A 21465-nucleotide genomic window follows, 5' to 3' on the forward strand; every position below is an offset into this window, starting at 1 on the left:
GCGTTCAGTCACCTGCACAAAAGGAGTATGGGACAGAGAAGTCGTAGCATAGACAAAGTCTTTCATCATCAAAGATAGGCTCATGTTCAGACCAGAGGTCGTGTCTTGTGGTCCGCGTGAAAGTCCTAGCTACCAGCTTGCCCTCACCCTGCCCCGACTTTCTAACCCACTTTCTGTCCGTCCACGTCGACATTGTAGCCGGATGAGGTGGTGTTGTGTGCTGGCAGCCAGCCCTCGGGATTCTTGTTGTAGAAAGGCCACGGTGGAACGACGACGGCGAAGGTGAGCGCAGTGCCGGCAAGGCCGATGTAGAGTGCAAGACGAATGTCCTGGGTAAAGTAGCCGATCACAAAGGCGAGGATCTATCGTGAATGAGTATTCAATGGCAACATCAGCCAGAAGAGTGCGCCTTGCTACTTACACCAGCTGCCCCCAGAAGCACCGTGGTCAGCATCTCAGCCAGTCTCTGGCCCTCAAAGTCCTGGGCGCGTTAGTGACAATCTACGGCTGCTTCCCTAGCCGTCTTGGGAACATCATACAATCTGCGCCTCCACCGCCTCGCGCAATTGTTCAAGGAGAGCTTCCGACATGGTGTTCTTGATGGGCTGATGGTGTGTCTTGCTCCACTCTACTTGATGGCGGACGCTGGCTGTCAATCTTCCAAGGGGTGAGGTAGGTGGGAACGCTGAATTGGCTGGATGGGACGGTTTCTTAGTCGGTCGGGCTGGGCTCACACTACTCTCTTACGTACAGCACGACCAAGGTTGGGCGCTGTTGTGTTGAATGGGAATGAGGCCACTTTGGTGCTTTTGCTTTGGTGCTGGGGCTCCTTCTGGTGACGTTGCTCGTTAGGGCCAGTGTGTTCTGTTCACAACGGGGATGTGCACTGCGCGGCGGCGGCTGACAGGGATGCAAGAGCCGCACAGCCAAGAAGATCGGGCCTTTGCCAGGTTAGAGGGCAGACCGAGAGCAATCATAGGGCAGCACCATCCAAAACCTCAGAGCCAAAAGAATAAGATTTTGTTTCTTGTTGACCTACTCTAGGGCCGCGGATACAACGGACAAGTCGCGACGTCCTCCCAGTTTCATTTGCCCCCCCAAGGCTCGATCACTCAAGTTCTCACCGTCCGTGTTCTGGACGGTCGTCACATGCAAGCCCTGAACCTGGCCAATCAGCTGTCGCAGGCCCCCGTCGTGAAAGAGAAAAAGCTTGAGCCGACGAGCGACCCACTTCCGCCGCCCTTTACTTAACACACCCGCTCCCACAGCAACACACTCTGACCTCCTCCTCCACCACCCACACCCGTCCTCCTGGACTACAACTCAACAACCGCTCCCCATCGCAACCACAACTCAAACAAAGGAAAAGAGACAATACTGCACCCGTCCAATCACCATACCGTCGATATCGACATCGACGAGTCCAAACCTCCTCGGAAGCAGCCCCCGCTGTCTTGGCGAGAAATCCCGTACAACCAACTGTGCCAACTGTGGACTTCGTCATCCACAACGCACTACTGATCAATCAAAGGGGTCACCGTCTCGGTCGCCAATCCCTTCATCAAGCTCACCGACGCTTTGGCGTCCATTGACATCAACACCATCAAGTTGGCGGGACTCTACCTTCACAAGTTTTCCGCAATCCGTCCCCTTCTTGGCCCAAAGGCGTGGGTCTACGGAGGCGACTACAAGAAGCCTCCTTAACTGGGCTTAAAGCCACTCATACACATTCGCTACTACCACTGCTACCACTGTCTCCACGAAATCCTTCCCTGCCCGGAGAGGGTCTGGAAGTCTGGCTACCGGACTTAACCTTCCAACGGCTGAGTGTAGGGGAGGCCCCTACGCGAAGCCCCTCGTCAAGTTGAGCGTGCCTTAGAGGTGAGCGCTCACAAGCGACTCGCCCTTTCCTGTGGTTCTTGTGCTGCCGCAAGAAGACACTGAGACCGATCCAACAAGCTGGCTTGATTCCAACACTTCGACCAACGCAAAGGATTGCCTTCTGAGCTGCCAAGATGACGGACACTCCGAGATCCGACAAGTCCCAGACGAGATTCAGCACTCCGGTATCTGAACTCGACGACCACCGCAGACAGCCTGCAAACATGCCCCTGGCAGACCCTGGGTCTCCAGCACGATCGCGCCGACCTACTTTCGCAAGCGTGCATGGCCAAGATCGACCCACTCTTCTCCTTCAAGTCAACGAAGCCCTCGAGGCAGACATCACCCGACGCGACTTTGAAAACGCCGTTGTCGACGACGATACCTATCTAGCGCCGGAGGCCTATGGACGACGTGGCTCCCAAGCTCATAGTCCACACCATGTTCGCCGCGATACGTTCCGTCGCCCGCGCGATCCCGCTGTGGAACGCCTGTCTAAGAGCAGGGCTTCCTCTACCAGTTCGCGCTCGGTATCTCCGCCCAATTCGGTAGATGCGTTCGCGGGGCCTCGTCGTCGCGACCGTGCCAACACGCTTCAGAGCGTCGCGGGATCAGACGTCGAGCTCGGACTACACAGGACGCATTCCCGAAACACGGCACGCCGCCCCACGATTAGCGACGAGCGACCGGAGGAGTTGCAGAACGCTGATGTCACCTCCGCGCACAGCTCTGCCGAAGAGGACGTTTGCTTCCCTGTGTCAGAAGATCCCGGAAAGACCACAAGGTTTGATTACGAGGAGCTAGAGGAATTCGTCGCCGAGGCACAGGCAAAGACGCCCATCGGCCAGCCCCTGCGTCACAAGGCCAGCGTTGCCTCTCGTCTCTCCTCGAAGCCCAAGGTCTTTTCAGACCTTCGCCCAAAGTCGAGCCAGTCGACAACGCCCAAGAACGATGCTGAGACTGCGACTCTTAAGAATGTGGATCCTTCTATTCAGGAGAAGCTTGCGCAAGAAGGGTTGTCGCACATGTTTACCGAGAAGCCTGTAGAATCGGTAGCCAATCGCTGGACCTTCTTCTCATCCGAATTAGACGACACCATTCATGCTGCTGAGCTGGGTGGCCTCTTGATGCCTGGCGAACGCTTCCGTGACATCTTCGAGACGCCACCAGACAGCGGTGTCTGGTGGCTGGACATGGTCAACCCAACAGAAGAGGAGGTCTTCGCCATCTGCAAGGCGTTTGGAGTGCATCCTCTTACGCGAGAGGACATTGTCATCCAGGAACCCCGCGAGAAGGTTGAGCTGTTCCACCAGTACTACTTCGTCTCCTTCCGCTCCTTTTACCAAGCCGACAAAGAATCTGAAGACTACCTCGAGCCTGTGAACTTTTACGCGGTCGTCTTCAAGGAGGGCCTGTTGACCTTTACCTTCTGCGAGAGCCCTCATACGCTGAACGTTCGTAAGCGTATCAGCCGCCTTCGAGACTATATCAACCTCAACGCCGATTGGATCTGTTACGCTCTCATTGATGACATTGTCGACAGCTTCGCTCCCGTCATTCGCGGCATCGAAGATGAGGCCGAAGCAATCGAGGATTCGGTCTTTACTGCTCGCATCGAAGACTCCCGTGCCATTTTACGCTCCGTCGGCGACTGTCGCAAGCGCGTCATGCAATTGCTCCGTCTTTTGGGCGGCAAAGCCGACGTCATCAAGGGCTTCGCCAAACGCTGCAACGAGTCTTACAGCGTCGCTCCCCGCGGCGACGTCGGTCTTTATCTTAGCGATATCCAGGATCACGTCGTCACCATGATGTCCAACCTGGCTCATTTTGAAAAGATGCTGGGCCGTGCGCATTCCAATTACCTGGCGCAAATCTCGGTCGATCAGGTGATGCAGGGCAATGCTAGCAACGAGACGCTGCAAAAGGTCACGGTTATTGCTACGATTCTGGTGCCGCTCAATCTGATTTGCGGTCTGTTCGGGATGAATGTACGGGTCCCCGGTCAGGATGGCAGCATCGCTTGGTTCTTTGGCATCTTGGGTGTCATTTGTCTCTTTGTGGCCACTTGTCTGGCGGTTGCGAAGAGGATGAGGTACATTTAAGCCAGCCACTTCTCGACTTTTCTTCTTTTCTTTCGTGGCTTCACACGATTACAGTCCTTACCCACCTCTTCTTGTCCGGTTCATCTACTTGTTTTGTTGCCCTGTTCCTCCTGTTTCTTTTCTCTTGTTTTTCTCGTTTCCTCATCTACACTCATCCTGCGTCTAGCGTAGGTGTTGGTGTTGGTGTCGCCTAATGAACGGTGCGAGGCTTATGAGGTGATGACGAAGGCAATGTCGTAGAGGGTTGTGGTAAACACGAGTCTCTGGAATATATACAAAGTCTAGCGTTGATGTTTGTCTTATAGTCTGCATACTTGGTACAAGAGAAAGAAATAGAAAGAAAATGTTGTTGTTGCGTATGTCTATCATCTGCAGCTTTGTTCATGGTGCTATGATGTGAAGGGATATGATGCCTCCCATATACCTACAGACCCTTCTGGACCTACCTGAGTATGCAACGCTAGCTCATGCATGCAGACAGTGTACCCAAAGGGAGCGGGTGCGATGACTTCATCAGCTGTCTAGGCTGGGCGGAGACATGACGCTGAAGTGGTGTGTGTGTGTGTGTGTGTGTGTGTATTGCATTGGGGAGATTTAGGAGTCACAGCTAGAGTAGAGCAGGTAGCAGAACCCTTACCTGCTAAGTCATTTAATTTCGGGCCGCGCGCTGCTTACTTGGACTGAGAAATATACTAGATGCTATGTTACGCTGCGGTACCGCTCGCATGGATCTGTTGTGTATAGAAGGAGGGTGGAGGATATCAAAGGAGTAATGGCAACAATAACGTAGTATGGGTGAAAGCTGGCGGGCAAGCTAAGCGAACCGGCTGAGGTTCGTTGGCGTTTAATCTTATCGCTGTGGTGTTGTCTTCTGTGAACTGTATCGCTGTGGTGTTATCTTCTGTGAAGTGTTCTGTATGTACCTAGCTAATGCTAGGAATCAGGATGATATTAGTACGTACACAAAGTTGGTTATAGAGTGCATGCTTTAGTACGCTGTAAATATGCGTTTCTTGTATATTACAGTATATTAAGGCGGTAGCTAGCTATAGTATAGCATGGAAGTCATGGAAGTTATGGCTTCATTCAAGAGCTCGCTGTGCTTTGAATATCAGCGAGATTGGAGTTCAAAGCGTGAGACTGGTGATTAGAGGAGAACATGCCAACAAAAAGTCTGCTGTGAGCCTATCACTGTTGTGAATGCTGGGGTTGCGCCGCTAGGTTGTCAACGTCACGTTGCGTTTGTGGAACGTTTCAAGGTTGTGGCGCATTTGATGCTCGCAGTCATTTCGGAAAGGGTAGGCGGTAAGACTAGCTCTTTCCGAACGACCGCCTCCCCCGGTCTAGGCCGAGTGAACGCTACTGGCCCTCGGCGTCACCAGCCCTCTAAAACACCCTTCACCCATCCGCTCCCTCTCACATACATAATCCTCGCCTGTTCTCGCTACCCGCACCAACACGCTCTCTACCACATACCACTTCAGCCCCGCCACGAAGTACCTTCGCTCTCAACCTCTCGCTCAAGAACACAACCGCAACCAGACGCCCAACACATCCGTTTCGGAACGAAGGGGCAATATGGACGCTGCACAGAGGATACTCATGAACGAGTTCAAAGAGTTGAACAAGGAGAAGTGGACGAATATCGAGGTAAGCGCCGAACATCGGCTTCGAGAAGTGGTCACAGACGCCAGTGGCAACTCAGCAGAGCACCGAGCTAACCGCCGCACAGCTCATCAACGAGAATGTATTCGAATGGAGTGTTGCACTTATTGTACTCAACGAGGACTCCATGTACTACGGCGGCTACTTCAAGGCGAAAATGACGTTTCCTAGGAACTACCCTCATAGCCCACCAGGTATGTCTCAGATGAGGGGTTGGCGTGACCTCGGCTTGCGGAGCATGCGCCTGAACAGGTGTCGCAGGAACAGTGGCTGACGAGGACACAGACTTCAAGTTCGTTCGCCCCCTGTATCACCCCAACATCTACCCCGACGGTCGCCTGTGCATCTCGATCCTGCATCCGCCCGGCGATGACGCCATGTCTGGCGAAACCGCAGCAGAGCGCTGGTCACCTGTACAACGTGTTGAGACGGTACTCATATCCATTCTATCCCTCCTTGATGACGCCGAAGTCTCATCACCCGCCAATGTCGACGCTGGAGTGATGCTCCGTAACAACCCAGCCGAGTACCGTGAGATGGTGAACAAGGACCTGGAATTATCCAAAAAGGACATACCTGCAGATTTCGTCATGCCGACACACGAGACGGCATGGAGGAAGAAGGAGGACGAAGGCGACTTTGACATGAGCTGGGAAGACAGCGACGTCGAGAGCTTTGGCGGCAGTGATAGCGATATTGACAGCGACCTAGAAGTGGACTCTGATTCCGACGGCGCAGATGACGAGGAAGCCGAGGCTGACGATGACAAGGATGATCAATGAGTGATCGATATCAGACACAAGGCGCCCATGTCCACGACATGCAGGCTCTCAGCTGTAACCGGAGGACTCGGGTCACGTTGTCCTTCATCTTTCTATTCCTGTCACACTGAAGCATTGGGTGATTCCATGCCCTATCCCCCTCGTCACCTGCCTGTCCCACGAGGCACGAAAGACACTCCCCTCCCCTCCCCACACACTCTTCCCTTTTCCGTCATTCTTTCATGCTTTTCCCCCATCAGCGAGGGCGTTTGGGTTATCGTGCAACTTGTTCTGCCCAGGGAGTTCTGTTTTTTTTTCCATCGGGGACACGAAGGATCTAATCACGTGTGTGTATGTTTTTCTTTTTTTTCTTTTCTGCATTGCATGGGAAAGGCGTTTTCTTGTCGGGGTTTTCTTTTTCATTATTCTTTTGCTGCATTTTTAGAGGGTTGTGGAGAAGGGGGGAGGGGGGACAGATTGGTATAGGGGGATATGGAAATATGGAAATATGGAAATATGGAAATATGGCCATGGGTAGGAGGGAGATTGGATGGGGATGTAGATGTGGGAATGTGAGGGTTTTGTGATGTGTCTGTGCTGTGCTGTGTTCTCCTCTGCGATGTTCTCCCGTGCTATACTTGGGCCTATCTACTATGATTCAACTCACGTCTGGCAGTATATAATCTACACCCCCTTTTCGCAGAACAAGATTACCGTATACAACACATCACACAACACCTATCTCTCACCCGCCGTGGGTAGATTATTTATGATTCTTTTGAGGGATAGGATAGTCTGTCCGCTTATGAGTATTATATCACTCTATACTCTTAGCTTACAGGCGTGTTATATTCTATTACACTCCTACCTGCCACACTTGTATTACACTTCTATCCTAACCCCCCTCGTCTTGTCTCGTCTTGCGTATCGCAGAGCCTGGACATACGCATATCTCGCTCGACTCGCTGCATTTTCAACGTACGTGGGCGGATACTGGATTCTAGATTCCAAGGACTTGGTGGGCTTCATTTGGGTGGTTGCATGCTCCGGTGGTTTGTACAAACATACTCCCTGCGTTCTTGCTCGGCTTGGGGGGTGGAGTGTGTGTGGGCGGGTTTGGGATGGGGGATGGGATGGAGTTGATTCGTGTTGATGGGATATGGCTCTTCAGGAGACAAAAATTAGGCACATCTTTTGAATCTACAAGTACATGTTTCCGGTTGTGGAATCCGCGGTATCCACAATACCAAGGGGCTGCCGACGATCCATCATCGCAGGCCCATGGCAAATCTTATTCTTCCCATTTTGAGAGCCGCAGATTGAGTTGCTTTGCCGGCCCCCTGGCGGGCTATGGCTTCCAGCTCTTTTTGCTGTGTCCCCATCATCTCTTCGTAGCGTTCTCTAATGTCTCGAAGATGGTCGTCAATGGTGTCTGCGACTTTCTCCTTGAGTGCGCGCATGCTGACGTCTTTCATCTCCTTGGCCAGCTCCTCGGGTGACGGAGCCACGGATTCGTCCATGTAGTACATCATGTCGAGCAAGTTGGAAACGCCTGGTCTTGCTTGGCGGTCGTAGCTCACTCCTTCGATGCTGTCGGTCATTGCCGTCTTCAGTTTTGCGTGGATGTCGTCACGGGAGTCGGTGATGAGGATTCTGCTCTTGGGGTTTGGTGCGCTCTTGCTCATCTTCTTGCTGGGTTCGGTTAGGCTCATGATGCGTTTGGCGGGGCTGAGTATCGTCTCTGGGACGTTGAGGAGTGGGCCGTATTTGGATGTGTAGAGGTGGTTGAAGCCTATGGCGAGGTCACGGGTGAATTCCAGGTGTTGGGCCTGGTCTTCGCCGACTGGAACATGGGTGGTGTTGTAGAGGAGAATGTCGGCGGCTTGCAGGACCGGATAGGAGAAGAGAGCTAGTTTGAGGGCTTCCTTGTTGGATGGGCTTGGGGCGGTAGGGGAAGCGTCGGACGGGAGAGCCAGCTTGCTCTGGGGGTTTTTATTAGCACATGTAGAGAGATGGTGTAGGCTGCATGCAACTGGTATACCTTCCACTGTGTCATGCGCCCCAGATAGCCCATGCTCGCACCACAGCTCAACAACCACATGAATTCACTGTGGGCGGGCACAGCGCTCTGGTAGAAAACCGTGCTCTTGCTGGGGTCCAAGCCGACAGCGAGAAGACTGGCAAACATTTCTTTCCGCCATCTCCCCAGCTCAACTGGATCTTGCTTGACGGTGATTGCGTGCAAGTCTACAATGGAAAAGAACCGACGGGCATCGGGCTGGTCGTCTTGCAGTTTGACCCATTGCCGCAAGGCGCCCAGATAATTTCCTAGATGGGGTACGCCTGTAGGTTGGATGCCAGAAAAGATGATTGTTTTGGGATTGGCAGCATGCAAACGAGCCCGCACTCGTCCCGCATTCTGCAGCGTGCGCGAGGAGATCATTGAAGTTGGGCTCGTGGTAGTCCTATTCGTAGTGCGCCATTGTACCCATCGCTACCGACTGCCTCCTTGTCTCGGCTCTGGGCGGTGAAGGGCAAGTCAGCAGGTCACGTGGACTGCTCAGCCACCGAGGAAGGCGCGGTCGGGGACTTTGGTCTTCGTCATTGTGGCACTGCCGCCCGCCCGCCCCGCCGACAACCAAACCCAGCCAAGCAGCACACTCCCTTGCCTTTGCAACAAACAACACCACGTCTACTCTACTAGTCACCGTCACCTCACCCGCGATATCTCGAACATTGACTGCAATTCACACACGCACCCCCCCAGTTATCGATTTGAACACCCCGCACACACAGAGCAGCCATGTCGTGGACCGGTAAGTAAGCTGGCTGACAAAGAATGCTACCCAGACGCCATGCGGAGACAGGAAAGCTCACGCTTTGCAGGCTTCAAAAAAGGCGTCAATCGCGCGACGACGCAGGTGCTCATGAAGACCGGACAGGTCGAGCGCACAAATGACCGCGACTTTGAGACCGAACAACGGTAGGCCTCCCTTCAACCCCGCCGCCTTCCCATCCGGAACAGATGCGATTCAGACACGACTGGATCCCCTGTCATGCATGGGCGGATAGATGGATAGATTCATAGGCAGAGCTTCATGAAGACTAACACCCTCCAAGTCGCTACCGCACCATGGAAACAGCCGCCAACAAGCTCCAGAAAGAAGCCAAGGGCTACCTCGACTCGCTGCGCGCCATGACGGCCTCACAAATGCGCATCGCCGAAACAATAGACGCCTTCTACGGCGACGCCGGCACCAAGGACGGTGTCTCACGCTCATACAAACAAGCCGTCACCGATCTCGACGCCGAGACGATAAAAGCCCTCGACGGCCCCTACCGCACCACCGTCCTCGACCCTATTCAGCGCTTCTGCTCCTACTTCCCCGACATCAACGCTTGCATAACCAAGCGCGAGCACAAGCAAATGGACTACGACCGCATGCGCGCCCAGGTCAAGAAACTCACCGATAAACCAGACAAGGATGTGACCAAGCTGCCGCGTGCTGAAAAGGACGAACAACTGGCCAAGGCCGCCTACGACCAGCTGAATGAGACGTTGACGACCGAATTACCCCAACTTATTGATTTGAGAGTGCCATATCTGGACCCAAGTTTTGAGGCGTTGGTCAAGATTCAGTTGCGGTTTTGCGCAGAGGCGTACTCGAGAATGGCTCAGGTGCAGCAGTATCTTGATGCAAATACAAGGGATCAATATGCACAGGGTGAGCTGGACGCGAGGGTTGAAGAAGTACTACAAGAGATACGAGATTTGAGCATTGCGGGCACTGTCTGAAGTTGTCATGTGGAGAAGACGTCGTTTTGAAATTCTTTTGATCACCTTTTATTAAGTTTGGGAGATTAGGCCGCAGCGAGTGGATCTTGCAGGTACTATAGAGGTAGTGGCTGTTGATTGCCGCTGCAGATCTATAGGTTCATTACAATTGTACTCCACATGGCCAATGATTACATTTTGACAACTTTGTTCCACCAAATTCGACCTGCACTAAGACAGGAGGCGGAGCCAGCAATTTCTACAACTACGGCCAAATACGTTACATCCTCCAACCAAATTCTTGTCCATATTTCCTCCGCCTCCTCTTCTGCATCCCACTGCGCATGGCCCAAGTACTTTGTTCACAAAGTGCTACGGTTGTATTCACAAGCGAACAAGAATCATCGGAATATCTACAGGGAGACCACTAAGTTCATTACTGTCTTCTTGTGCACGTTGTGCCTAAACTATAGCGACTGTGCCAGTGGACAGAATCTTCTTGGTACTTACATCGCTGCAGGGAACGGGCAAGTCAAGAGAGATGGAAGATCAATGTCTGCAATACACAGTATAGAGTTCTACTTATACCAGTCCCTATGGTGTACGATCAAATTCATCTTTTCTGAGCTATCAAGCTGAAAAGTTCTATATCACAGTCGATGTTTTTCCCACATCATGTCGATAACTGCATGAATATGGAAAGCTAGTAGCAAATTGCTTTCAGATTCGACGATATAAAATCGCACCCATGCCCATTCCCTTTGCACGGCCGGTCCTGAATTGGTTAGCATCATGCCTTGTGTACCTATGACTCTAGCGACTGTGTAGGTATGGCAGATAAGAAGCGCTTACATTATAGCAGACAGATGTTTGAATAGCTACATTGCCGTTGTATGTGGTAGTATGAACACATTCGCCAGGCGAATTGCTAGAAACCTTGCACTGCTCAATCTTGTTAGCTTGCTGCATAGGTATATATAAGAGGTAGGTAAAGTTTGAACATACACTGTTGGAAGCAGTGCAAGCACTGGAAAGGAAAAGAAGGATAAAGCTCGTGGCAGGTTTCATGACGGGTAGATTTTGCAGGAGACCGGGAGTGAAGCGTGGAACGACACAGGCACGAGGGACGTCCGAAAGGGGTCCGATACGACTCAAGGCAAATAGGAGTGCGCGTCTGTATGGAGATTGAATGAATCGATCCTGATACCTATAGGTCTAGTACGAAAGTACAAGAAGAACTTGCCTATCTATCTATGAGCGTAAGGCTCCTTTTATATAGTGGAGGCAGAGGGCTTGGCTAGGGCACGCGGACCTGAGTCGGGACCGTATCCACTGTGAGGCTGCCTTTTGAATGCTCTGGTCTAAGATGAAACGAGGGTTGCACTCGTTACAAAGAGCAATGTTAATCATGCAGGGAACGAAGACGTGCTCGCATACTAGTAAGCCTACAGTGTCAGGGCCTGCTTAGGTGCTCAGCGTGAATTTCAGTATCTTCAGCAGCTGAGTGGCTCCAAAGCTTCCCGCAGGCGGTGCTACGGCTTTTCACTGAATCAATCTCCTATTTGATACGGAGGTGGCTTTCAAAAGTTCTTGCTAGCGTATTTGTTAGCGGCTGATCTATTGGCCTGACTTTCTTGGCCCACACACACTCAATTTTGAAGCTGTAGATAGTAGTAGTAATAGTCTATCTACTTAATCTTTTAGTGTTTTTACTCTGCTATAGCTCCTAATACTAATCCTTTACATGCCTACTATGCCTAATAACTAGTATATAAGAGAGAGGGAGTAGAGAAGCTTCTCTAGTGTGGCAATTCACCCGACCTTAACGCTATTAAAGTAGCCTGGCTATAGCTTAAGCGGAGAACTACTAGGAAGGGCGCTCTTAAGAGTAGAGCAGAGGGTAAGCTACCTTAACACTAAATCCAGGCTTGGATAGAGCGTATACAGTATCATGTTTAGTAGATTATTAGACTAGAAGGTGGTAATAAGCATAAGGAGGGGCGGCGCGACCAAGTAGTCTAAGCTTCGGTAGTATCACGGCGGTAATATCGACACCCCTGTCAGCAAGAACTTTTGAAAGCCACCTCCGTACTATTTTGAAATATGCGACTGTGTTTGCCCACCAAGACTTTCCACGCTAGGCACCGACCATGTTTGAGCAGTTCATCTCGGCATTGATAGACTGTGTTATTCTCTATGTGTGTAAGCAAAGGTAAAATTAGAATGTACAAGAGCAGTGCCAGAGTTCGAGACGCCGATATGAAAGTGGCGGGATAGTTATTGGGCGACTCGGAGATACTGTAATTCTATGGACAAGTCTACTTTAGATGGTCATGGTCATAGCTCGCCATGTTCCGTATTACGGCCGATATTCCGTTGTTTGATCATCAAATAAATGGGCTATGCTGTACAATATGGGAGGGACCGATTATGCATGTCGGTAGGTATAACTCACGAATTACCACACTGAGAATGCGACCTGACGTGCCTGTTACGGACTGGTAGGTCCTACCTTACCAGGCTTTGTACTAGGACTACCTTTCATAGTAGGGCTGAGCTCAGGGGTTATTACCAACATTCTATGTAAGCTCATCACGCTAGTCAATCAATCAAAAACGCACCACAAAGACCCACTGCTGTGGCGTTCCAGTTGCCCATGACGTGAGTGTTGTGAGGTCTTTCGACGAGGAAAACCGATAACTTTCAAGCAAGAGTGTGCTGTGCGAGGTACATTTTAGAAGTGATAGTGACGGGAATGCGAGGTGCGGAGGTAGGCCCTTACCGGTAGGTGTGATTTCGGACTCATCCGATCTTGTCTACATCCAAGGACCGCGGACAAGGGTTGTAGCACTGTTCTCTCCGTTTCTGCTCGGCGCAACCTGTTTAACGTCGATTCGTACATATTTCTCTAACCATAAGACTTTTGTGCTTAGGCAGTCATCGACATGGTACCATACCATAGGAAGAGGGCGCAGTTCATATGACCATGGAATTAGCGCTGCGTGAACTCGTATTCGGCATGGGGTTAGGCCGTGCCAAGCTCCACTAGCTAGCTAAGCGAGGTTAACTAAATATTATGCTATAAGATTTTGCAACGTATTGCCCGACGCTAAACCCATGGTCATATGACATGCCACCACAAGAAATACCGTAAGAAGTCATACGCCCATACCCATGGTATGGCGAGTGATAATTGTGCAGGTAATTGAAGAAGACTGAAGCAACTCAAGAGTTCCCATGAGGGGTCTCATGAGAGGACAAAGTTTGATGAATTATTTCGCAGATGCTAATGCTCTGGTACTATACCTTCGTAACGTCAATGATTGTGTCCACCCGAACAACCATAGCCTACCAGGAACTGGCGCACTATCTACGTAATCGAGCCCTTGGATATCACTTCACTAAGCGCTTGACCTCCATGGCAACAATTGAGCTTGTAACATGTCAAAAAGTCGTCCAGGATGGTGCTATAGTATTTGGTGGCAGCATTGTAATGCTTGTACTGTCCTTTGGAACTGCCAAGGGCTCCGCCATTCAACCACGGCCGATTGCCGTATCAGGCAAAAAAATAATGTAGATTGACAATCGGATGCTCCCATGCTTTCTGCTGGTGTGTTCTTTGCCAAGGACACTGATGCAATTCTAGATTTGAGACGAAGCATCCATGGGCATCGATTTGCATGCGCTAATCTGGTTGGTCGATCAGCAGAGGAAATTTCTACCAACGTCATGTCTACACATCAACTTCATCAGTCTCGCTTGGCAACTCCTCGCACTGGTTTACACTCTGCCTCCATACGTTGTGTGTTTCTGTAAGATATACTATATTTCTTGGCACACCTCCAATCTCAGCATATAAGCTGCTCGATTCCCTTGCTGACGGCATGTATCTCATTGAGGATCTATACAGAACTCATCAAATCACCGAATACCCCACAAACGCTTGTTCAAGTGCCGCAACATCACCCAGGAACCTCGGTCGCCCACAACAACATCAATATGACTGATGAGCCGTGGGTCCTTACAACATATCTGCTTAGCGTCAATCATCAACAATTCATTCGTGCAACACGCCACCCCTTCTTAGCCCGCGCTGCCAACGGTACATTAACAAAGCCCGTCATTGCACGTTGGCTTGCCAACGATCGACAGTATCTTCAGGGGTACATCTCTACCAGCAAGAACACTCTGGACCTGCTCAATAGCCAGAGGAAGTCGACAAGAGCGGCAGAAGGGGGGTCAGATATCGAAACGAGACTAATCGCATGGTTAGAGTCAGCGGTACAAAATGGCGAAAGAGAAATTCGTTTGTTCCAAGAAGTTAGTGACGCCTACAAGATCGATATTCCTAGCTATCCAGTGACGGACGAAGTGAAGCTCGAGGGACTGCGCCGTTACGAGACCCTGTTCGACACAGTCGCATCACAACCGCCCAATGCCTTCATACCGTGGTTGGAAGGTGCTGTACTTTTGTGGGCGACTGAAAAGGCCTATTACGCTTCATTCTCATGGGCTCGACGACAAGATACACATTCGTCACCAAAGGACTACAGCAATGACCAAGACGGTGGTGCAATGAGGCGCGAGTTCATTCCAAACTGGTCGAATCGTGACTTTCTCATGTTCGTCGAACAGCTTGAGCGCATTGTGAATGAGGGTGTCACCGAGGCGGTGAACCGCGACGAATCGAAGTGGGCGGAGGTCAAACAAAGAGCTGGCGTAATTTGGCAAGCGGTATTGGATGCGGAAGAGGCATTCTGGCCAGACGTAGAGAATGGAGGGAAGTAGTTGGTTGAAGAATCCAGACCACTGAATAACAATTTTTTGCAGACATAACAACGACAAGGAGATCGCAAGAATTATCAAGTGGAATGACCATATTTCCCTGGTGCACACCTGGCACAGTAATATAATCCCAACAGACTGAGGTGGAGTCATTGATGGCGGTGTTCCAATAGGAATCTAGCAGAGCCCTGGGATGAATGGTCGATAGAGTCAGCCCCATGAATGAATGAATCTGACATTGTTTGGCAACTCATCCGCGTTAAAATCTTGCTGTGCAGGTACTTTAGATATGTCTACCTTAGGTTTATGATTGTTTATGACTCTACTACATCACAAGTAGTAATAACTATTCTCATTGCCTACAACTCTAACAGCATTCTGCAGCAGCTACTAAAGTCTCACCAAATTCACTATTGGCGCGCGCTTTTCGATGTCTACGCTGAATTCATACTGGTAGGGCAAGCTAAGAAATATTGGAGATATCTACGTGTTCCCAGAGACATGCAATACCCCTAGATTCCGTGATGTTCAATGACTTGAAGGTACCGATATAAGAATGATCGCTCTTGCATTTTACAACCAGCTCTCTGCCCACGGGGTTTCAGTTGGCACAAGCTGAAATTGATACTGCCTATGGTCACAACTGCTTCTCATTCATATTGAATGTCATGCAGTGATCCGAATGCAAGAGACTAACAATATACACGTCGACAATTCATATCGCTGCTACCGTGCTATGGTATGGAAATGGTACCGTGACATGTGAGCAGGAGCATTTCATTATTCTTGTAGAGATCAACGCCTGTTTTACCATTTCATTGGTTCATAAATTTAACATATTGAATGTGCGACAATACTTCCCATGTGATGAGTAAATGCATGAAACAATTGAAAAGCTCCAGAATCACGTGGGCTCTGAGTGGCGCTAAGCTCAACTTTGGCGACATGGACCGTGCAGACGCTAGCTTCAGCTTCTTGCGAAATTCTCAAGAGTTCGAGCTTCTTTCCCAGCATCGCAATTGCAACCCCAAGAACACACGACAATCCTCGCTATGGCTCTCGTGCAGACCGATCCCGACGCGTACGTCATCAAGCCAGCGGCTTCTGCGCCTGCCATCGACACCAGCGACTGGCCGCTCCTGCTCAAAAACTATAGCGACCGTATGCTATAGCTTTTCACCTAGCTTTAGGATACCCAGCTGATGCGCAAAATAGTCCTCGTCCGCACATCGCACTACACCCCCATTCCCAACGGTTGTGCGCCTTTGTCACGAGACCTCAAGTCGTACATCAGCTCTGGTGTCATCAATCTTGACAAGCCCTCCAACCCGTCCAGCCACGAAGTTGTATCATGGATCAAGCGAATGCTGAGGTACGAGCAACTATTGCCTGTCTATCTAAGAGACCATGAGACTAATTGCTTGCAGGGTTGAGAAGACTGGACACAGCGGTACCCTAGATCCCAAGGTTACTGGTTGTCTCATCGTCTGCATCGACCGCGCGACCCGTCTTGTCAAGTCTCAGCAGGGAGCTGGAAAGGAGTATGTCTGTGTCATTCGCCTGCATGACAAGCTTCCCGGAGGCGAGGCTCAATTTGCGCGTGCTCTCGAGACACTGACCGGAGCGCTTTTCCAACGTCCACCGCTAATTTCGGCCGTCAAGCGCCAGCTGCGTATCCGTACCATCCACGAGAGCAAGCTATACGAGTTCGACAACGAGAGGCAACTGGGGGTGTTCTGGGTGAGCTGCGAAGCTGGAACCTATATCCGTACGCTCTGCGTACACCTCGGTCTTCTGCTCGGTGTAGGTGCCCACATGCAGGAACTTCGTCGTGTCAGGAGTGGAGCCATGGACGAGACCAAGGATCTGGTTACACTACACGATGTTCTTGACGCACAATGGCTGCATGACAACAACCGCGATGAATCTTACTTGCGCAAAGTCATTGCCCCTCTCGAGAGTCTGTTGATGAGCTACAAGCGCATTGTTGTTAAGGACAGTTCAGTCAACGCAATCTGTTACGGTGCAAAGCTGATGCTTCCCGGTCTTTTGCGGTTCGAAAAGGGCATTGAGATCCATGAGGAGGTAGTCCTGATGACCACCAAGGGTGAGGCTATTGCACTGGCCTACGCGCAGATGTCAGCTGTTGAAATGTCTTCGTGTGACCATGGTGTCGTCGCAAAGATCAAGCGTGTCATCATGGAGCGTGACCTTTACCCCAGGAGGTGGGGCATGGGCCCTGTTGCGACTGAAAAGAAGAAGATGAAGGAGGCCGGTACACTCGACGTAAGTAATGTGTTCAATGCAGTAACCGAGGGCTCGACGCTAACAGTCGCTAGAAATTTGGGCGTCCTAATGAGAAGACACCTGCCAAGTGGAACACCGAGTACAAGGACTTCAATAGGACCGACGTCGACGGGGTTTCTGCACCCGTCGCTGAGACCACGTCTGCAGCCGATGTTCTTGCTGCTCCTGCAGTCGCACCGACAGGAGAAGATGCGGAATGTATGGAGGTTGACAGCAAGAGCAAGAGCAAGAAGCGCAAGAGTCGTGGCGAGGATGAGGAGGATGCTGAGGAGAAGGCTGAGCGTAAAAAGAAGAAGAAGGAGGAGAAAGCCGCGAAGAAGGCAGCGAAAAAGGACAAGAAGAAGGCCAAGGACAGTGACTCGGACTCGGACTGAGTGTTCTAAAAGTACGGATACCCACATAATCGGCGACCGTCAGTCAATCACTGTTGATTGTACTTTCGATCCATTGTACACCGGACATCGTGTACATGTAACAGCTACTATTCTCTTGTTGGATACCTGCTCTTCATTGTAGCATATGAAAAGCGTACGGAAATGGCGTTAGGGACAGGCATTCTGGAGTTTGGCGTGTCGATATTCTTGCGGCAGCAGTGGACGATGCTGTGTTATGAATGCGCGGTAGCTCGTCGCTATACTTGCAATGCAAAATCAAAAAGTTCACGCTTTATCCCTGTCTTGATCGTGTCCCTATTATCTAGTTGGTACGTTCACCATTCGTGCCTACTACTGTGATACAAGCTTTCGTCGCAAGGTAAGTGGTGGAAGCTTCTAGAAGGTTCTTTGAACCACCATCCCGAGAGCCCGACGTCAATAGTGGTCAAAGCGCCTCGGTGGGTGGAGAGACATGGAACCTGAGCGATAAAAGCAACTGCACACTTATGCACCCACGAGGACGACTGATAAATCTCACCACGCGAACAGTAAAGAGCCTTAATATATATTGCTAGACATCAAAATGGTCAAGGAGACCAAGCTTTACGATTACCTAGGTATGCTTGCCCTCGGTATACCCCTCCTCAGCCATGCTCTGTTGAAGCATGAGTGGCACGCGGGTAGCTACGTACCTGTACGGCATGCTTACTGACAGCCTCTCACAGGCATATCACCCACGGCGACGCAAGATGAGATCAAGAAAGCATATCGCAAGGCAGCGCTAAAGTGGCATCCGGACAAGAACAAGGACAATCCACAGGCGTCTGAGAAGTTCAAAGGTGCGTACAGAAGACCTCACCATTTTAATTGCTCATGTGCACTAACCACCGTTCTAGAATGCTCCCAGGCGTACGAAATCCTCTCCGACCCCGAAAAGCGCAAGACGTACGATCAATACGGCCTGGAATTCTTGCTACGTGGCGGCGTACCACAGCCTGAAGGAGATGCAGGGTCTGGAGGCATGCCTTTTGGAGGCGGAGGCGGGGGATTTCCCTTTGCCCAGTCAGGTGGCATGCCTGGCGGCACTCGCTCATTCCATTTCTCAACCAGTGGTGGCGGCAACGGCTTCAACTTCTCAAACGCCGATGACATATTCTCCGAGTTCTTGCGTAGTAGTGGAGGGGGTATGGGTATGAATGGTGGCGCAGACGATGACTTTGGCGGATTTGGCATGGGAGGTATGCCTGGCGGTATGCCTGGTGGGATGGGTGGGATGGGTGGAATGGGTGGAATGGGAGGAAAACGCAGCAGGTTCTCTGGTGGAAGAAGAGCGCCAGAGCCAGAAGTTACGATTGTGGAAAAGCCACTGCCTGTGAGCTTGGAAGAGCTATACAGCGGTACAACAAAGAAGCTGAAGATCAAGCGTAAGACGTATGATCAAAGCACAGGAAAGCAGAGTACGCAGGATCGGATTCTGGAAGTCCCGATCAAGCAAGGATTGAAAGCGGGAAGCAAGATCAAGTTTTCAGATGTTGGTGATCAGGTCGAGGGCGGGACTCAGGATCTGCATTTCATCGTCTCTGAGGTAAGACGCCTCCCTGCTCCGTTACAACCAAAGAGCCAATACTGACAGCATGACAGAAACCACACGCCATGTTCGTGCGCGAAGGCGATGATGTAAAGCACATCATCGAACTTGATCTCAAAGAAGCCCTTACGGGCTGGCGACGCACAGTACAGACTATCGACGGCAAGCAACTCAGCGTTGGCAGCGGTGGTCCTACCGGACCAAATTGGACCGAACGATATCCCAACCTGGGTATGCCTAAGTCGAAGAAACCTTCGGAGAGAGGCGATTTCATCATTGGCGTCAAGATTAAGTTCCCCACTAGTTTGACGAGCACGCAGAGGGAGCAGTTGAAGAAGATTCTGTAAGGACCACGCAAGGACATATTTCATTTCACGTACATACATCTATTTAACCTTCACGGTATATTGGAGGCTCTCACCAAGTTCAAAGCACGCGAATGGTGTTGGTGGAGTTCTGATGCTTTAATCTGAGAATTGGACGGAAGTGGGGAGGGGCAAGGACAGGAGAAACGGCGAAAGAGGCTATACAAAGAGGATGGTCGGCCGACACAGCGATGAGTAGATGATGTCAACGATAGACGAATTTATGAATAGTATTGGATACCTGTGCCAAAAAAAAAGGCCCCCTCTTCTCGAGAAATCTACACTGTATAGTGCATGGATCGTAGATTGATCTAGAAAGCAGTCTTCAGGAGATCGCCCATGTGACAGGGTAGTGATGTCATGTCATCGATCAGACGAGAGGGCAGCCTCGGATCTAGCACAGCACCATGTCCACGACTTATTAACAACACCGAAGAGTCCGGCGACATCGCGTATTTCTGTGCAGCTATTTTAGCGACATTGAGACGCCAGGGTCACTGCACATGACGTTGTCTGCGATTCTGTGGAATATCTTTTCTCTTTTTTGTGATGTCAGAATGGACATGTTTTTCGAAGACCTAACAAAGTAATGTGAGATCGTTTTTTTTGTGTCATGTGTACATAGCCCAGCATTCATAGCATGTTTTGTAGAAGATACGGTAATCAAAAGGGGCCAGTAACCTACCGGTATGTCAAGCAAATATGTCATGTGAGGTTAAAAGTGTTCTGCGTTGAACAAGTGTAACGCCAACGATAACTATATGATTGGAGCGCTACTTAGTAAATTTCAGCGCAATGCCGTGCTTACACCAGTACTGGTCACTGCAGTTTCAAAGCATGCTACTTTATTCGACGCAAAACTCGCAGATGAGTAAAAAATGCCAAAAGGGATAGCTTCTTCGCTTTCGAAAGACCCTTTGTAACGGGAAGCGTTGGTTGAAGAAGATAATCGCTTGGCGCAGAGAGCTGTTGTTGCAGGCGTGGCCGCACATGCTCGAGAAGTACCGTCTAGACTTTCCCGCATGTATCACTACTTTCAAAGAAGCTTTGTTGGATAATAAACAGTCTCAAGTACCGCTGGACGCCTGTATGTTGGTCGTACATCAATTTGAAGGCCTCGCAAAGCCAAGGTGCCTGCCGATGTTCTCAACTTTACAGCTGCAATATTCCCATGGAGTTGAACACATCTGGATTTCGGATGGATAACTGGGGTTTCACTGTTCGGACCAGAGCCTAAAATTCATGTGATGAATCGTCGAAATATCGAAATATCTCCTGGCGGCTACCGATGAGATCGGCCGGCACTTGACAATTGCATGCATCAAAGTCTGTCAAAATCACATAAAAGTGTTTCTCGCCCGCTGTTCTGAGGGGTTTATCCTTGACATGACCGGCCGAGACATATTCTGCAAAAAGGCTATCATGAGTGAGCCGTAGGCGCAACGCGAAGACCTGTCATACCTACCTGAGGAGATGCATGATGTCCTAGATGATTACATACACATGGTCCAGATATTTTTTCCATGTCTCCTTATCTTAAATAGTCTAACTTCATGGACTTGATTGTGAGTGAAATCATGTTTGAGGATGTTGGCTTGTTCCATTTGCTGGATGCGATGGTCGCATTAGTTCACATGTACATCAAGCCCTTTGCCGACCGCTGGACAAAGCCGGACGCTGTCGAGAACTACCTGCTCGATATGGAAGAGGCGCTGAATCCTGGGAGCAGGCCGACTCGGGTGACGCCAGCAGATCTTGCCCGGAAGCACAAGGTGTCCGCCGAGCACGACACCTTGGGTCAGGAAAGGGAGGCCAAAAGGCCAAACAGGAGTGAGGCGTAGAGAGGGGGGAGTTTGGCGTTC

General features: G+C 50.6%; 11 protein-coding genes across 11 annotated transcripts; 8 read left to right on the plus strand and 3 right to left on the minus strand.

Moving 5' to 3' along the window:
• Window positions 1-161: 161 nt before the first annotated feature.
• Window positions 162-590, minus strand: IAQ61_011857 (uncharacterized protein; the record flags this gene model as incomplete). The annotated part of the gene is made up of 3 exons (XM_003844384.1): window positions 162-362; window positions 422-481; window positions 540-590. 3 exons carry the CDS (start codon window positions 588-590, stop codon window positions 162-164), a joined length of 312 nt encoding a protein of 103 aa, XP_003844432.1.
• Window positions 591-2015: 1425 nt separating this feature from the next.
• IAQ61_011858 (uncharacterized protein) lies at window positions 2016-4342 on the plus strand (the record flags this gene model as incomplete). The annotated part of the gene is made up of 1 exon (XM_003844385.2): window positions 2016-4342. One exon carries the CDS (start codon window positions 2016-2018, stop codon window positions 3981-3983), a length of 1968 nt encoding a protein of 655 aa, XP_003844433.1. The 3' UTR covers window positions 3984-4342.
• Window positions 4343-5336: 994 nt separating this feature from the next.
• Window positions 5337-6898, plus strand: IAQ61_011859 (uncharacterized protein). The gene is made up of 3 exons (XM_066099378.1): window positions 5337-5633; window positions 5716-5842; window positions 5934-6898. Exons 1-3 carry the CDS (start codon window positions 5562-5564, stop codon window positions 6428-6430), a joined length of 696 nt encoding a protein of 231 aa, XP_065950897.1. The 5' UTR covers window positions 5337-5561; the 3' UTR covers window positions 6431-6898.
• A 9-nt stretch (window positions 6899-6907) lies between these two features.
• IAQ61_011860 (uncharacterized protein) lies at window positions 6908-8891 on the minus strand. Its single transcript, XM_003844387.2, has 2 exons — window positions 8451-8891; window positions 6908-8391 (listed from the first exon to the last, which is right to left on the minus strand). The coding sequence occupies exons 1-2, from the start codon at window positions 8850-8852 to the stop codon at window positions 7678-7680; spliced, it is 1116 nt and encodes a 371-aa protein (XP_003844435.1). The 5' UTR covers window positions 8853-8891; the 3' UTR covers window positions 6908-7677.
• Window positions 8892-9264: 373 nt separating this feature from the next.
• On the plus strand, window positions 9265-10205 carry HOB3 (BAR adaptor protein Hob3; the record flags this gene model as incomplete). Its single annotated transcript, XM_003844388.2, has 2 exons — window positions 9265-9392; window positions 9530-10205. The coding sequence occupies 2 exons, from the start codon at window positions 9265-9267 to the stop codon at window positions 10203-10205; spliced, it is 804 nt and encodes a 267-aa protein (XP_003844436.2).
• Window positions 10206-10364: 159 nt separating this feature from the next.
• Window positions 10365-10823, plus strand: IAQ61_011862 (uncharacterized protein; the record flags this gene model as incomplete). The annotated part of the gene is made up of 1 exon (XM_066099379.1): window positions 10365-10823. One exon carries the CDS (start codon window positions 10365-10367, stop codon window positions 10821-10823), a length of 459 nt encoding a protein of 152 aa, XP_065950898.1.
• Window positions 10824-10887: 64 nt separating this feature from the next.
• On the minus strand, window positions 10888-12336 carry IAQ61_011863 (uncharacterized protein; the record flags this gene model as incomplete). The annotated part of the gene is made up of 5 exons (XM_066099380.1): window positions 10888-10959; window positions 11037-11126; window positions 11190-11211; window positions 11634-11647; window positions 12334-12336. 5 exons carry the CDS (start codon window positions 12334-12336, stop codon window positions 10888-10890), a joined length of 201 nt encoding a protein of 66 aa, XP_065950899.1.
• Window positions 12337-14183: 1847 nt separating this feature from the next.
• On the plus strand, window positions 14184-14972 carry IAQ61_011864 (uncharacterized protein; the record flags this gene model as incomplete). The annotated part of the gene is made up of 1 exon (XM_003844390.1): window positions 14184-14972. One exon carries the CDS (start codon window positions 14184-14186, stop codon window positions 14970-14972), a length of 789 nt encoding a protein of 262 aa, XP_003844438.1.
• A 1049-nt stretch (window positions 14973-16021) lies between these two features.
• CBF5 (centromere/microtubule-binding protein cbf5) lies at window positions 16022-17945 on the plus strand (the record flags this gene model as incomplete). Its single annotated transcript, XM_003844391.2, has 4 exons — window positions 16022-16130; window positions 16185-16341; window positions 16397-17255; window positions 17309-17945. The coding sequence occupies 4 exons, from the start codon at window positions 16022-16024 to the stop codon at window positions 17648-17650; spliced, it is 1467 nt and encodes a 488-aa protein (XP_003844439.1). The 3' UTR covers window positions 17651-17945.
• A 195-nt stretch (window positions 17946-18140) lies between these two features.
• IAQ61_011866 (uncharacterized protein) lies at window positions 18141-20279 on the plus strand. Its single transcript, XM_066099381.1, has 4 exons — window positions 18141-18267; window positions 18376-18489; window positions 18547-19235; window positions 19292-20279. Exons 1-4 carry the CDS (start codon window positions 18234-18236, stop codon window positions 19583-19585), a joined length of 1131 nt encoding a protein of 376 aa, XP_065950900.1. The 5' UTR covers window positions 18141-18233; the 3' UTR covers window positions 19586-20279.
• Window positions 20280-21156: 877 nt separating this feature from the next.
• IAQ61_011867 (uncharacterized protein) lies at window positions 21157-21444 on the plus strand (the record flags this gene model as incomplete). Its single annotated transcript, XM_003844393.2, has 1 exon — window positions 21157-21444. One exon carries the CDS (start codon window positions 21157-21159, stop codon window positions 21442-21444), a length of 288 nt encoding a protein of 95 aa, XP_003844441.2.
• Window positions 21445-21465: the final 21 nt, after the last annotated feature.

This window comes from Plenodomus lingam (genome assembly GCF_022343315.1).
Source record: "Plenodomus lingam strain CAN1 chromosome Unknown scaffold_20, whole genome shotgun sequence".
NCBI classification, from domain to species: Eukaryota; Fungi; Ascomycota; class Dothideomycetes; order Pleosporales; family Leptosphaeriaceae; genus Plenodomus; species Plenodomus lingam.

Coding starts and splice junctions, on each gene's coding strand:
- IAQ61_011859 (XM_066099378.1), top strand. CDS start 5,562: ATGGACGCTGCACAGAGGATACTCATGAACGAGTTCAAAGAGTTGAAC. Junction 5,634..5,715: donor AGAAGTGGACGAATATCGAG/GTAAGCGCCGAA, acceptor ACCGCCGCACAG/CTCATCAACGAGAATGTATT. Junction 5,843..5,933: donor CTACCCTCATAGCCCACCAG/GTATGTCTCAGA, acceptor ACGAGGACACAG/ACTTCAAGTTCGTTCGCCCC.
- IAQ61_011860 (XM_003844387.2), bottom strand. CDS start 8,852: ATGATCTCCTCGCGCACGCTGCAGAATGCGGGACGAGTGCGGGCTCGT. Junction 8,392..8,450: donor GGCGCATGACACAGTGGAAG/GTATACCAGTTG, acceptor AAAAACCCCCAG/AGCAAGCTGGCTCTCCCGTC.
- IAQ61_011866 (XM_066099381.1), top strand. CDS start 18,234: ATGGTCAAGGAGACCAAGCTTTACGATTACCTAG. Junction 18,268..18,375: donor CAAGCTTTACGATTACCTAG/GTATGCTTGCCC, acceptor AGCCTCTCACAG/GCATATCACCCACGGCGACG. Junction 19,236..19,291: donor TGCATTTCATCGTCTCTGAG/GTAAGACGCCTC, acceptor ACAGCATGACAG/AAACCACACGCCATGTTCGT.